At 40.7% G+C, this 13,358-nt stretch overlaps 1 protein-coding gene across 1 annotated transcript in view; it reads left to right on the top strand.

The window, feature by feature from the left end:
- Positions 1-10,951: 10,951 nt before the first annotated feature.
- The window catches only part of LOC112074035 (prosaposin), a 17,534-nt gene continuing 15,127 nt past the window's right edge, over positions 10,952-13,358 (top strand). The window contains exon 1 of the mRNA XM_024141258.2: positions 10,952-11,130. Coding sequence (XP_023997026.2) covers positions 10,971-11,130 — 160 coding nt within the window. The 5' untranslated portion in view covers positions 10,952-10,970. The remainder of the gene's footprint in view (positions 11,131-13,358) is intronic.

Below are 13,358 nucleotides of genomic sequence, written 5' to 3'. Positions count from 1 at the left end.
CAGAAGTCTTCTTCTATTGTATGTTGGCGAGCGCACAATTTAATGTGCGTACTGCCACCTACTGTTCGGGATGGAAACAGGATTCCCAAAAATGGAACGAAACACCAAAAAACATCTACCAAAATAAATAAAATAAACTAAATCAAACAACTTTTCTGTAAAAAAATTCAATAAAACAGATCTGATCTGTAAACAAGCTCAAGGGGAAGCTGGGAAGGCGGGTCTTCCGGCACCAGTAACCCTTGCAAGTCATCAGATGTAAAATCCTGAAGTCCCAAAAACCTTTCTGCCGCAGCCACAATAATGTCCAGTTTCTTCGATTTCCTTGAGACTTGTGTCGTACAGTTTATAACTGTGGAAATGAAAGCTAACAAAATCCACCTTTAAAATACACATGGTATCTTTTGACTGACAGCAAACATTTACTACAGGCTGTGGTGCGTCCACTACCATATCTTCACTAGCATCATATTTTAATCGCCTCCACATAGGAGATTTGATTGATCGCTCTAACTTTTGCCACCACAATCTCCTTCACCCTTACAGGGCACTGCAGGAACTCAGGATCATGATCCCCACCACAATCTCCTTCACCCTTACAGGGCACTCCAGGAACTCAGGATCATGATCCCCACCTCAATTACAACACCGTCATCTGTCTGCACACCGTTCTTCACTATACTCTGTCTGTCTGCACACCGTTCTCCAATAAACTCTGTCCGTCTGCACACATTAGAAACATGGCCAAATCCTTTTACAATTCTTACACTGCAGTGGTTTGGGGACGGAAGCTCTTACAGCGTATCTTATATAACCAAGCTTCACATGTGTAGGTATTTGCTCTTTATCTTCATATCTCCATTCCCCCAGCGGGTCAGACGCCGGGCACTAATCACACCAGGAATTCTCTGTCAAGGGATTCAACCTGAACATCTGTCGTCACCCCTGAGATGACTTCTTTGACTGGTGCTCTACTCCAATGTTCAAAGTTCAAAACAGAAAACTTCTGTTGTCCGGATTCTTTTTGAGGCTCACTGCAATCTTCCTCTGTTCTTCAGAAATACAATGAATCAAAACAAGACCATTCCTTGTCACTCGGACAGACTCCACTTTTCCCAGCGCATACTTCACCAGTTCAACACCTCAAACGGGTCTCCTACATATGCATCCTTACTCAACAAACACATCCCAACAAGAAGTAATCTATTAGCATTCATACACGTATCCTCCACTTCAATTTTACACTATTTTCCTTTTTTTTGTTCCAGTTTTCGATACTACTGTAGTCCATTCAGAACATTCGTCTTCACCAACTTTGCTCGACGCGCTGCTCGATTAAAACTGTTCATCCACTTCCTGCCGTCTTTCCTCAAGCTTTCTAACGCATCCAGCGATGGATGATAACTAGTAGACGTCTTCACAGCTCCAAAAGGCCCWAGTCACATCACATSTTCTTCATGGTAATCAGAGGGYTGATATAAATACTATGYATGCCAGTCTCTCTTGGCTAAGAGTTGAGGAGAGACTGAMTGSATCACTTCTTCTTTTTATWAGAAACATTTAATGTGTTGAAAATCCCWAATTGTTTKCWTWGTCARCTTACACACARCTCTGACACACAYACTTAYCCCACCAGACATGCYACCAGGGGTCTTTTCACAGTCACCAAAWCCAGAACAAATTCAAGAAAGTGTACRGTATTATAYAGAGCCATTATTGCATGGAACTWMSTTCCATCTCATWTTGCTCAAATAAACAGCAAACCTGGTTYCAWAAAACWGATAAAGYAACACCTCACRGMACAACGCCTCTCCCCTATTTGACCTRGATAGTTTGTTTCTATGTATTGAAATGTAGGCTACCTGTGCCTTCTTTATTCATTTTTTAATTGATGTAGTTCTGTCCTTGAGCTGTTCTTGTCTATTAATGTTCTATATTATGTCATGTTTCATGTTTTGTTTGGGCCCCCAGGAAGAGTAGCTGCTGCTTTYGTAACAGCTAATGGGGATCCTAATAAAATACCAAAAAATACCAAAATACATGCGCACTGAAAAAGCTGTCGCGTGATAAATAGAACACCAAAATGAAAACATGGGAAATCCCATCTGAGAAAGTCATCATCAATGTTTAGTTTGAAGACGCTTATCATTTAGTACTCAAAACRAGTCATATTATTTGACACAGCTCAAAAAATTGTCCTACATGAGTTTATTTAAAAGAAAGGTTAAATTAATTTAGTTTTATTTTGTGTCAATATTAGGGCTGACCCCATTTGGTCTAATGGTGGAATGTTTGGTCGATAGTCTGTTGGTCGACATTKTTTTTAGTCAAGCAGTTGCAAAAAATATATAATGTTATGGCACATCTTGATTGATGTCTCAGTTGACTAATCCATTGGATGGCACACCAGTATCACCAGAAACGTTCCCTCTAAGCTGCGCTGGCGTGCATTCCAAGAAGAAGAACATCAGCCGGAGCAGAGAAACACGAATTGACCTTCGCTCTACTGTCTAGTTTTCCCCTTTAGTTAATTAACACTATCAACGTTTCCCCTCTACTGTCTAGTTTTCCCTTTAGTTAATTAACACTATCAACGTTCCCCTCTACTGTCTAGTTTTCCCCTTTAGTTAATTAACATATCAACGTTTCCCCTCTACTGTCTAGTTTTCCCCTTTAGTTAATTAACACTTATCAACGTTTCCCCTCTACTGTCTAGTTTCCCCCTTTAGTTAATTAACACTATCAACGTTTCCCCTCTACTGTCTAGTTTTCCCCTTTAGTTAATTAACACTATCAACGTTTCCCCTCTACTGTCTAGTTTTCCCCTTTAGTTAATTAACAATAACGTTTCCCTCTACTGTGCAAATTGTGATCGAATAAACGCAATACTAGACACTTTCAATGCAACATACCGAAACAAAAAAACTATGCAAGATATTTTATCGTAGTCAGAGAGATTGGAGTAGGATTCTATTGCATTGACAGGCAAGACTCAGGCCCATACTCTACACAGACCGGTGAGCCTAACCAATCAGAGCTGCAGTAGGCCTGTATGCAAATAAACCTTGCCATATATGGATCTGTGCCATTCACTTCGAACTGGACTGTGTTTACAGCATGAGTGGTCTTGAGTAGATGTGCTTGTTTGGATGTCATAGAAAAAAGCTGCATGTAGCAGCAAGTACAAATACATTTCTTCTGTAAAGGGCAGTGTTGTACTTTGAGACACGCTTAAAATAAGCTAAGTAGCCAATAGGYAGAGGGTAGCATAATTTATCTGATTCTCTGTAATAATAGTATGGGAATAATCATGACATTTATTTTGTAAAGTGGTTTCTTGYGTCAAACARCACAACAGAGGATAAACARGGTAATGTCAATCCCTGCATGTATTTTTTTTTTCAAAAGTCTCATGGAATSTAGGCCTACATTGAACACCACCCATTGGCTGCTACTGTAGGCTGAATGATAGAAGAGCTATTTCCATGTTAAAATATTATGGGATGCATTTTCTCCATTGTTTATGACGTTAGGCCACTCTTATAGGCCTACATTATGATCATAATAACCACACTAGCCTACTTGGCCAATGTTAAAACTGTAACTTAAAGCGGGTACAGCCTCAGTGTTCACAGTAAACACGCCCAAGAAGTTGCACAGAATTTTCACAACATTCAAGTTTGCGTTCAGTAGACCTGAAATTTGCTGAGTGCCCCAAAAAATGTTTAGAGGCAACATTGATCACCAGTAGTACATTTACCATTAATTACCATAATTTATAATCTACAATGTTTGTTTGGTTACGGTAATTTCTGTTAATGCATTAAATATATTATTATTACAGTCTTTTACCGTTTTCATTGTCAGAGTGTCAGAGACACGTTGTTTGCAGAGAGCACAACTTAGGCTACACTAGTGAGAAACACGTTTTTGGTTTATTTAATTCCATTTACTAGTTGTCAATGTATTAATTCTGTTTTGTTTGGAGCGCTCCTGTCAATGTTGAGTAAGGATGTGCAACTGATTACGCATAGAAGTAGGCTTACACTACCTGGTCTGCACGCAAATGTAGGCTTATAAATGTGCCCATTTGAGGATCTGATTGTATTTCTGATTGTCTTAACTCATCACCAGTAATGAGCCGTGAAGCTTCTCAAAGTAACTTTTTCTTCACCTCAAGCAGCAAGTAAACAAAGTCTGTTTTTACATTTTTACATCCATTGAGAATGACAATAGTTCCTAACGTAGCCTATTAGAAAAATCTTTCCAGCTCTCCCCCTTTCCATAACCATTCAGGTGTGAAAGGGGGGAAAACAATGTCATGCTCTGAACTGGTCGAAACATCATCAAATAGGCCTACCTGATTACTTCTTATCCCTTGGGCAAATAGCCTACAGCCCGAAGCTCACTGGCCCCGGAAACTGAGGGTCCAGGATAGTTGTTTTGTCACACAGGAGTGATGGTTGCTGATAATGGGCCTCTGTACACCTATGTAGATATCCCATTAAAATAATCTGCCGTTTCCAGCTAAACAGTCATTTACAACATTAACAATGTCTACACTGTATTTCTGATCAATTTGAAGTTATTTTAATGGACAAAAAAAAAGTGTTTTTCTTTAAAAAACAAGGACACTTCTAAGTGACCCCAAACTTTTGAACGGTAGTGTACAATTTCCTAAAGCATTCCAACCACATATTATACTGTAATACTACGTCAGTGCCATCTGCTTTAATTAAAGGTTGATGAAATAACTTTTTCCAAATTACAAACTYCTACAAATATGTAGTTTCATTTTGTTGTTCATAAAGTGTGTAGTGCAGTTTTTCCACGGTTCTTCCATGTTCACCTAGTCTATCCACAGTGCCGTCAGTGATGCATTTAAGTAATGCTACGTTTTCGTTTTCCTCCACATCTCATTTAACGTTTTAGTCACTTACAACAGGGTTCCCAAACTTGCCCCTCCTCATAGCCCCCCTCCCCTCATGCCCCCCCCCCCCCCCCATGGGGCCTCCCCTTTTGGTTCTCGCCCTATCACTACACAGCTGATTCAACTAACCAATAAGCTTTGATTATTGAATCAGCTGTGTAGTGATAGGGCAACAAAAAAAACTTTACATGTACCTTGGGACCAAGTTTAGGAAACCCCTGACTTAGCAGATGTTCTGATCCAGAACAACCACATATCTCAGTCATAGTATTAAAAATACAAGTTTTCATAAATAAAACAGCTATGAGCAAAGTCAGTGCTAGTAAGAAAACAGAAAGTGCACGAAAGGGCAAAGGTCAGAGTGTTCGTTTCTTTTCTCCCCACATACTGGCAATGAACAAAGACATCATGCTTGAATTGGTTATGATGGTGAGGGCATTTTGTGAGTTATCTAGCTATACAAAACTGGAACAGGTCTTATTTTCACTATACACAGTGACATACTGTTATGATATGGGGGGGGGGGGGTTAGTGTTAGGACATAGACAAACACAATGCAGGAGACACTTCCACACTTTGTCCCCAGGAGGCAGCAGTACCCGGGTTGCTAGTTGCTGAGCTAAACCTAGATATTTACTCATCTAATTAAGGTGATAGTTAGCCAGCTTGGAGAGCTGTAAGGCTGGGAGGTTTAGTTTGGTGGCCAGGAGGCCTTTCCTTTAAGTTTGTAATCTTCAGGCATGTCTTTTGTCATTTTTTTGTTGTTGTTGTTGTTGTATAAATGTATTTTGGGACACCACTTTGAACAAAGAATAATCCGCTGGGACTGCACACATCAAATCAGGTTACAGACAAGTTATTAAGACCCCGAGACTTAGCGAGTGCAACAATATTAGCAGGCTAATAGTTGGTTTCGTAACAATACCCAGCTAGGTATATGATTTTTTACTCATCTCCTGCTACTGTAAATTAGGATAATCTCCTGCTACTGTAAAGTAGACTCATCCCCTGCTACTGTAAAGTAGACTCATCTCCTKCTACTGTAAAGTAAACTAATCTCCTACTACTGTAAAGTAGACTTATCTCCTGCTACTGTAAAGTAGACCCATCTCCTGCTACTGTAAAGTAGACTCATCTCCTGCTACTATAAAGTAGAATCATCTCCTTCTACTGTAAAGTAGAATCATATCCTGCTACTGTAAAGCAGACTCATCTCCTTCTACTGTAAAGTAGCATCATCTCCTTCTACTGTAAAGTAGACTAATCTCCTGCTACTGTAAAGTAGACTCATCTCCTGCTACTGTAAAGCAGACATCTCCTGCTACTGTAAAGTAGGATCATCTCCTGCTACTGTAAAGTAGGATCATCTCCTTCTACTGTAAAGTAGACTCATCTCCTGCTACTGTAAAGCAGACTCATCTCCTGCTACTGTAAAGTAGGATCATCTCCTACTGTAAAGTAGGATCATCTCCTACTACTGTAAAGTAGGATAATCTCCTGCTACTGTAAAGTAGGATAATCTCCTTCTACTGTAAAGTAGGCTTTTTAAAATCTGCTTACCGTCATAATTAAAAATGAAACTACTGTATCAATGTTCTTGAGTGGCCTAGTTACAGGTCTGACTTAAATCATCTTAAATCTATGGCTGTCTAGCAATGATCAACAACCAACTTAACAGAGCTTGAAGAATTTAAAAAATAATCATGTGCAAGTATTGTACAATCCAGGTGTGAAAAGCTCTTAGAGACTTACCCAGAAAGACTCACAGCTGTAATTGCTGCCAAAGGGGATTCTAACATGTACTGACTCATGGGTATGAATAGAGTAACACTCCCCATCCAACCTCACAAAGCCTGAGAGGATCTGCAGAGAAGAATGGGAGAAGCTCCCCAAATACCGGTGTGCCAAGCTTGTAGCGTCATACCTAAGAAGGATCAAGACTGTAATGGCTGCCAAAGGTTCTTCAACAAAGTACTGAGTAAAGTGTCCGAATACTTATTATTAAGTAAATGTGATATTTCAGATTTGTATTTTTTAATAAAAATCAGTTTTTGCTTTGTCATTATGTAGTATTGTGTGTAGATTGATGAGGGGGAAAAATTTATGTAATCAATGTTAGAATACGGTTGTAACATAACAAAATGTGGAAAAAGTCAACAAGAGGTGTGAATACTTTACGAAAGAGCTGCATCTAATTCTAATGGTGATGGTGTGTAGTGTATGATGCTTGGTAATACATAAAAATAAGTCCTAGTTAATTWAAAAAAAGGTTAAATAAAGTAATCAATGTAATACAGCGGGGATGCACACACTAGCAAAGTTATAGCACTGCTCATGCTCCTGTAAATATGCCTTCTAAACATGTCGTAGAAATACGACAGTAAATGAAGTTGACATTTATATATAACCCAGCACACACTGGAAGGGAGTCAGCCCGGTGGAGAAGTGACGTAATGAATTCTGGGCGTACTCCGCCCAGGAATCGGGCCAACTCCCCCTGCCAGTCCTGGCAGTGACTTCTCAGGAACCTCCCCAGCTTCTAGTTCATCCTCTCCATTTGCCCGTTGGACTGAGGCTGGTACCATGAAGTGAGGCTGACCGTGATCCCTCGTTTCTCCATGAATGCCTTCCATACCCGTGACGTAAATTGGGAGCCACGGTCGGACACAATGTCCTCTGGAAGCCCATAGTACCGGAAGACCTGCTGAAACAGTGCCTCAGCGACCTGGAGAGCGGTAGGGATACCAGAGAGAGGAATAAACTGGTATGATTTAGAGAATCTGTGGTGAAACCGTCGGGGGGGGGGTATGGACAGATGAGACAATGGACACTGAGGCACGGGAAGGGGAAGTAGTTTCCCTGCTGGAGCGTGCTGGGGAGATTTTGTTTCTGGCACATACTGAGCATGAGTTGATATAGTGAGCCACATCCTGCGCCAAGGTGGGCCACCAGTGAATAGTGCGAGTGATACCTGGGTATCCAACGGTGAGGGATGTGTGCGCTTAGGTCAACAGGGAACGTACAGTGGATGCGTTCAGGAGGGCAGATAGCGGGGCGTGGGTTCCTTCTATAGAACCTGGCGGATGTACACATCTACGTCCCAAAGCACGGGGCCAACGATAAGGGTGGGATGGGTTGGAGGCTGGTGGGCGCTACCTGGACTCTCAACGGACGTGGAACCACAAGGTGAGGGGAAAGCAGGTCCTCTGGCATCCTGGTGCACAGGCAGTGATTCTCATCCTCGCCCAGGAGATGAACTGAAGTCACGGGTAGGCCGTGGCTTTGTACGTGGGTACAGTGATGATAAGGCTTTTCTGGTGCATAGGTGTCCTGGTGCAGAGTGAGGGTGAGTGGTGCTGTGATGTGTTTGACATTTCCGGATCCCAGGGGTCGATCATCCAACGCTTGAACTGGAAATGGAGAGGAGAGCGGGTATGAGGGGATGTTCAGTGAGGAGGCAAGGGCCTGGTCAATGAAATTCCCTGCGGCACCGGAGTCCACTAGAGCTGTAGATACAACATATGAGGGACAGCCAGCTAGTGATATGGATACTAGAAATGGTTTGACGGAAACTGAGGATGGTGGAATATTCACGCCAAACCCAGGGGACGGATGATCACGGGACCGTCCCTCTGCTCTTGTGGACCCTGGGTTGGGACGTATCGGACACTGCTGAAGCTGGTGCCCCTCCTGTCCGCAATAGGGACAGGGCCCCAGCTGTCTCTGACGCTCAGCCGCGGGGAGGTGCGTGGCCCCTACCTCCACGGGTTCAGGCTCTGACTCAGAGGATGGTGGTACTGACGCTTCCGCAGAAGATAAGCGCGTCCAAGGAGAGGGTGTCATCTCGGGACGCCAACTCCGTCTGGATCTCCTCTCGCAATCCTCTTCAGAATAGGGTGCGGAGCGTTGTCTCATTCCATCTGCTGGCTGCTGCCACTTTCCTGAAGGTGAGGACGTACTCCGCAATGGTCTGGCCTTCCTGCCGCAGCGGTCTGGCCTTCCTGCCGCAGCGGTCTGGCCTTCCTACCGCATCGGTCTGGCCTTCCTGCCACAGCAGTCTGGCCTTCCTACCGCAGCGGTCTGGCCTTCATCCTGAATACTTTCTGAAGGCACTGTAACAGCAACATTTACATTCACACAAGACAGATATAAATTGTATGATATACAAGATAAACTTAAGTTATAATCATTTAATTCATTTTCCAATAAGATACTTACTGATGTTGGTACAAAATAACATTGTGAATCCCTGATTGAAACATTTCACAACAGTAAAATACACAAGGGAAAAATATTAGTTCCGTTTGAGGATCATCAGCTTGAGGTTTGTACTGTTGTACCACATCAAATCAAATCAAATGTTATTTGTTACATACATGTGTTTACCAGATTGTCACGCCCTGGCCTTAGTATTCTTTGTTTTCTTTATTATTTTAGTTAGGTCAGGGTGTGACATGGGTATTTATGTGGGTTTTGTAGTGTCCAGGGTGATTGTAAGGTTTAGGGGGTTTATTTAGAGTAGTTGGCTTTATGTTTAGTATAGTTGTCTAGCTGTGTCTATGTTGTGTGTAGTTGTCTAGGAAAGTCTATGGTTGCCTGAATGGGTTCCCAATTAGAGACAGCTGGTTTCTGTTGTCTCTGATTGGGAGCCATATTTAAGGTAGCCATAGGCTTTAGTTTGTTGTGGGGAATTGTCTATGTAGAACGTTTGTAGCCTGTATGTATGTGCACAACGTTTGTAGCTTCACGGTCGTTTTGTTGTTTTGTTAGTTTGTATAGTGTTTTGTGTCGTGTTCATCTTCGTGGTGTTATTAAAAGAAGATGGCTTATTTTCCAAATGCTGCGTTTTGGTCCGTCTCTCAACCACACGATCGTGACACAGATGTTATTGGGAGTGTAGTGAAATGCTTGTGTTTCTAGCTTCCAACAGTGCAGAAATATCTAACAATACACACAATCTAAAGTAAAGGAATGGAATTAAGAATATACAAATATTTGGACGAGCAATGTCGGAGCGGCATAGACTAAGATACAGTAGAATAGAATACAGTATATATATATATGAGATGAGTAATACATAGACTAAGATACAGTAGAATAGGATAGAATACAGTATATACATATGAGATGAGTAATACATAGACTAAGATACAGTAGAATAGGATAGAATACAGTATATACATATGAGATGAGTAATGCTAAATATGTAAACATTATTAAAGTGACTAGTGTTCCATTATTAAAGTGGCCAGTGATTTCAAGTCTATGTATATAGGGCAGCAGCCTCTAATATGCTAGTGATGGCTATTTAACAGTCTGTCATAAGGCAATGTAGGCCTAGCCTATATTTGAGGAAATGTGTCTGTTCTCTCTCACAATCCATCCTGTAAAACATAATCACATAAAAATAAATGTGATCTAGAGCCTGGAGTAATACATTACATTACAGTAGTAGGCCTACACATTCCCTGGAGAGAGGACAGGGAAGGCTATGCAAAGATAAGACTAAACTAAACTCCTCTGTATGTTTCAATTGGATTATTTGCATGTAAATTCACTAAATTGAGTACCAACACTCAGTAGAAATCAAATCCAGTTTAATTTGATCAGTTAAATATTTGAATACAATGATCACCCATTGGACTTAGTGATCTTATCATGTGCTTTAATTACACTCTTAATATTCATAGGCTACTAATTTGTATCAATCYAGGCAATGTGTGGAGAAATAAAGACCTTATAGCCTTTTTATTTATTTATTTTTTATTTCAACTTAATTTAACTGGGTAGGCCAGTTGAGAACAAGTTTGAAGTTCATTTACAACTGCGACCTTTTTAGTCATATGTGGGGAGGGGTGAATAATGAGTAGGCTATGTTTGTCTACATAWAACTACAATAATGATACCTTACATAATGATCTATTAACTATTTTAAAGGCAAAAAAAGAACAGTACATTTGTATTTGTTGAGGTAAACGCTGAYCAATCGAATAGGCCCAGATAAGACCGTCACATGTCCGGGCTCAGAAGTCACCTGACTATGAGGCATGATATAAACGCAGTGAACGCACCCACCCTGCATTGCAGTGCTCAGAACCAGGCGCCTGTCGAATTCATACAGTCGCTAGAACAAGAAGAGCGTCAACCGGACATAAACAGCACAGTCATGCTGTACCTCGCTTTGTTTTTCATCTCCGCAGGTAATATGATACACTTTACTTTGGAACGATTTGATTAGTGTAATGTTAACTAGGTACGTAGTTGTCTTTTATGTATCATAGATAAATATGTAGTATAGAGAATACGTATCGAGGTTAGCTAGCCAGCTACATTCGTTCACAGCGACGCTGTTTTTCAAAGTCAACACAGCAACCATTGCTAGCTAGCCAACATTACCAGCTAGCAGTAACGTTACTGTAGCAACCRACGTTAAATTCATTATCGTCAATGAGAATTTTGCAACGTTAAGTTTCACTTTCTGAACATTCAAGATGTRTAGCTAGAATGACTGACTTTGTGCTAGCTAACGTTGTCTAATTATTTCTACGTTATGAAAGGARCTAACTTTACTGTACTGTTAGGTAACTTCCTGCTAGCTCCATAACTAGCTAGCTAACGATTGATATTTGGCCAGGAAACGTTAGTTAGTCAGCAAGGTACTCTGGCTGTGGTCCGGTTCATTTACATTTTAGCCAATGTTACAGTAATAAAAAAAATAAAAAGCCACGTTATATAATATCAAAACAAGTCATGATAGCTAATTTTAGCTCAGACATTGGTGTGACGCATTAGTTATCTAAACAGAGTAGCTAGCCTTGCCAATTTTTTTCTTACGCCTGACCTGTTATTTATTTTGTAACACCCGTTTGCGCACATAAATGGCGGCGATGGCCCAACTGTTATACCACCATTTATGTAAACAAACTTAAAAACGTACGTGTACTTACAGTGAGTCTGTACTTTCCTTATGCAGATGTTCTTTATGGAAAAACAAAGTGTGGTTCAGTTGTCTTACACGATCACACTCCCTCTAACCTGCTCTCCTATTCACCGTCTATTTATTATATCTTATTCTAACAGTAAAATGCTTACTTATGGCCTGTTCCCAATAATGCAGAGAAAATAAAATGATTTACAAGACTGGGTCTACTCTTGATTTAGTCCATCCACAACTGAGACAGTTTTGGACAGGTGCATGATAAACACACCTTTTTCATCTAAACAAATGCAGTCCTATCAAATTRTATTTGTCACATGCGCTGAATACAACCGGTTTAGACCTGACAGTGAATTGCTTACTTACAAGCCCTTAACCAACAATCCAGKTCAAGAAATGGAGTTTAAAAAATATTTACTAAATCAGAGTAACAATAACGAGGTTATATAAAGGATACCGGTACTGAGTCAAAGTGCGGGGGGGTACAGGTTGAGGTAATTTGTATAGTGACTATGTAGAGAACAGACAGCGAGTAGCAGCAGTGTCRAAATGAAGGGGGAGGGGTTGTCAATGTAAATAGTCTGGGCCGTATGCATAACACTCTGTGGCACCTTAGGGTCAGATGCCTGTGACCAGTTGCCATACCAGGCGGTGCTGCRACGGGCCAGAATGTTCTCCATTTAATTTACTGTTCTATTGATGTCTACCCAATGTGGACCGGCTAGATAATGGAATATTTGTTTTGGCATTTGAATGTTCATTAACTTTGGTTTTGGAATTTCCATGAAAAAGCTCAAATTTGTCATCATTGCATAATGCATTTAGAGTTCAAAGAAATTGCAACTGATTTTAAATTTATATAAAAAATAAAAAAAAGAGTGCTTTTCTAGGTCAGACTAATCACCCAGCGCTTTAATTCAGTCTTTTTGCTGATTACTATGCAGTCTGTCACGTCCCCTATACAAACTGGATTCTAAAGAAGCAAAACTCACTTCCTTATAGGCCTATTGGCTTGTCTTGTTACAAGGGCTTTGTTGTAATAAACATGCWCASGCTAGYTACATTTAGTGTCCTAGTTTGGTCAAGAGATCGAGTTGCTTATTGCTACTTTGTGTGACAATGGCCAGTCCTTTTTATGGCTAGCGTCTTCCTCCTTGACTTGTGTTGTATTTTGGAATTGGAACACACTGACAGACTGTCTAGTAGCCTATCCACTTATCTTACGACACTGCCAGTTATCTCATTACTCATAGCCTCTATCTGCATTGACTCTTATGCTGCAACTCTGACTCCTCACATACACTGCTGCTACTGTTTTATATATCCTGACACTTTATCCTGACCTATATGTACATAGCTACCTCAATTATCTAGTACCCCTACACATTGACTTAATCCTGGTACCACGTGTCTATTTATTATTTTAACCTTAATTTAACTGGGAAAGTTGGGTAAGAACAAGTTCTTTAATACAATGACTGCCTACACCAT

This window comes from Salvelinus sp. IW2-2015, unplaced genomic scaffold (genome assembly GCF_002910315.2).
Source record: "Salvelinus sp. IW2-2015 unplaced genomic scaffold, ASM291031v2 Un_scaffold2470, whole genome shotgun sequence".
Classification (NCBI taxonomy): domain Eukaryota; kingdom Metazoa; phylum Chordata; class Actinopteri; order Salmoniformes; family Salmonidae; genus Salvelinus; species Salvelinus sp. IW2-2015.
This window is presented reverse-complemented; position numbering and strand designations above follow the sequence as displayed.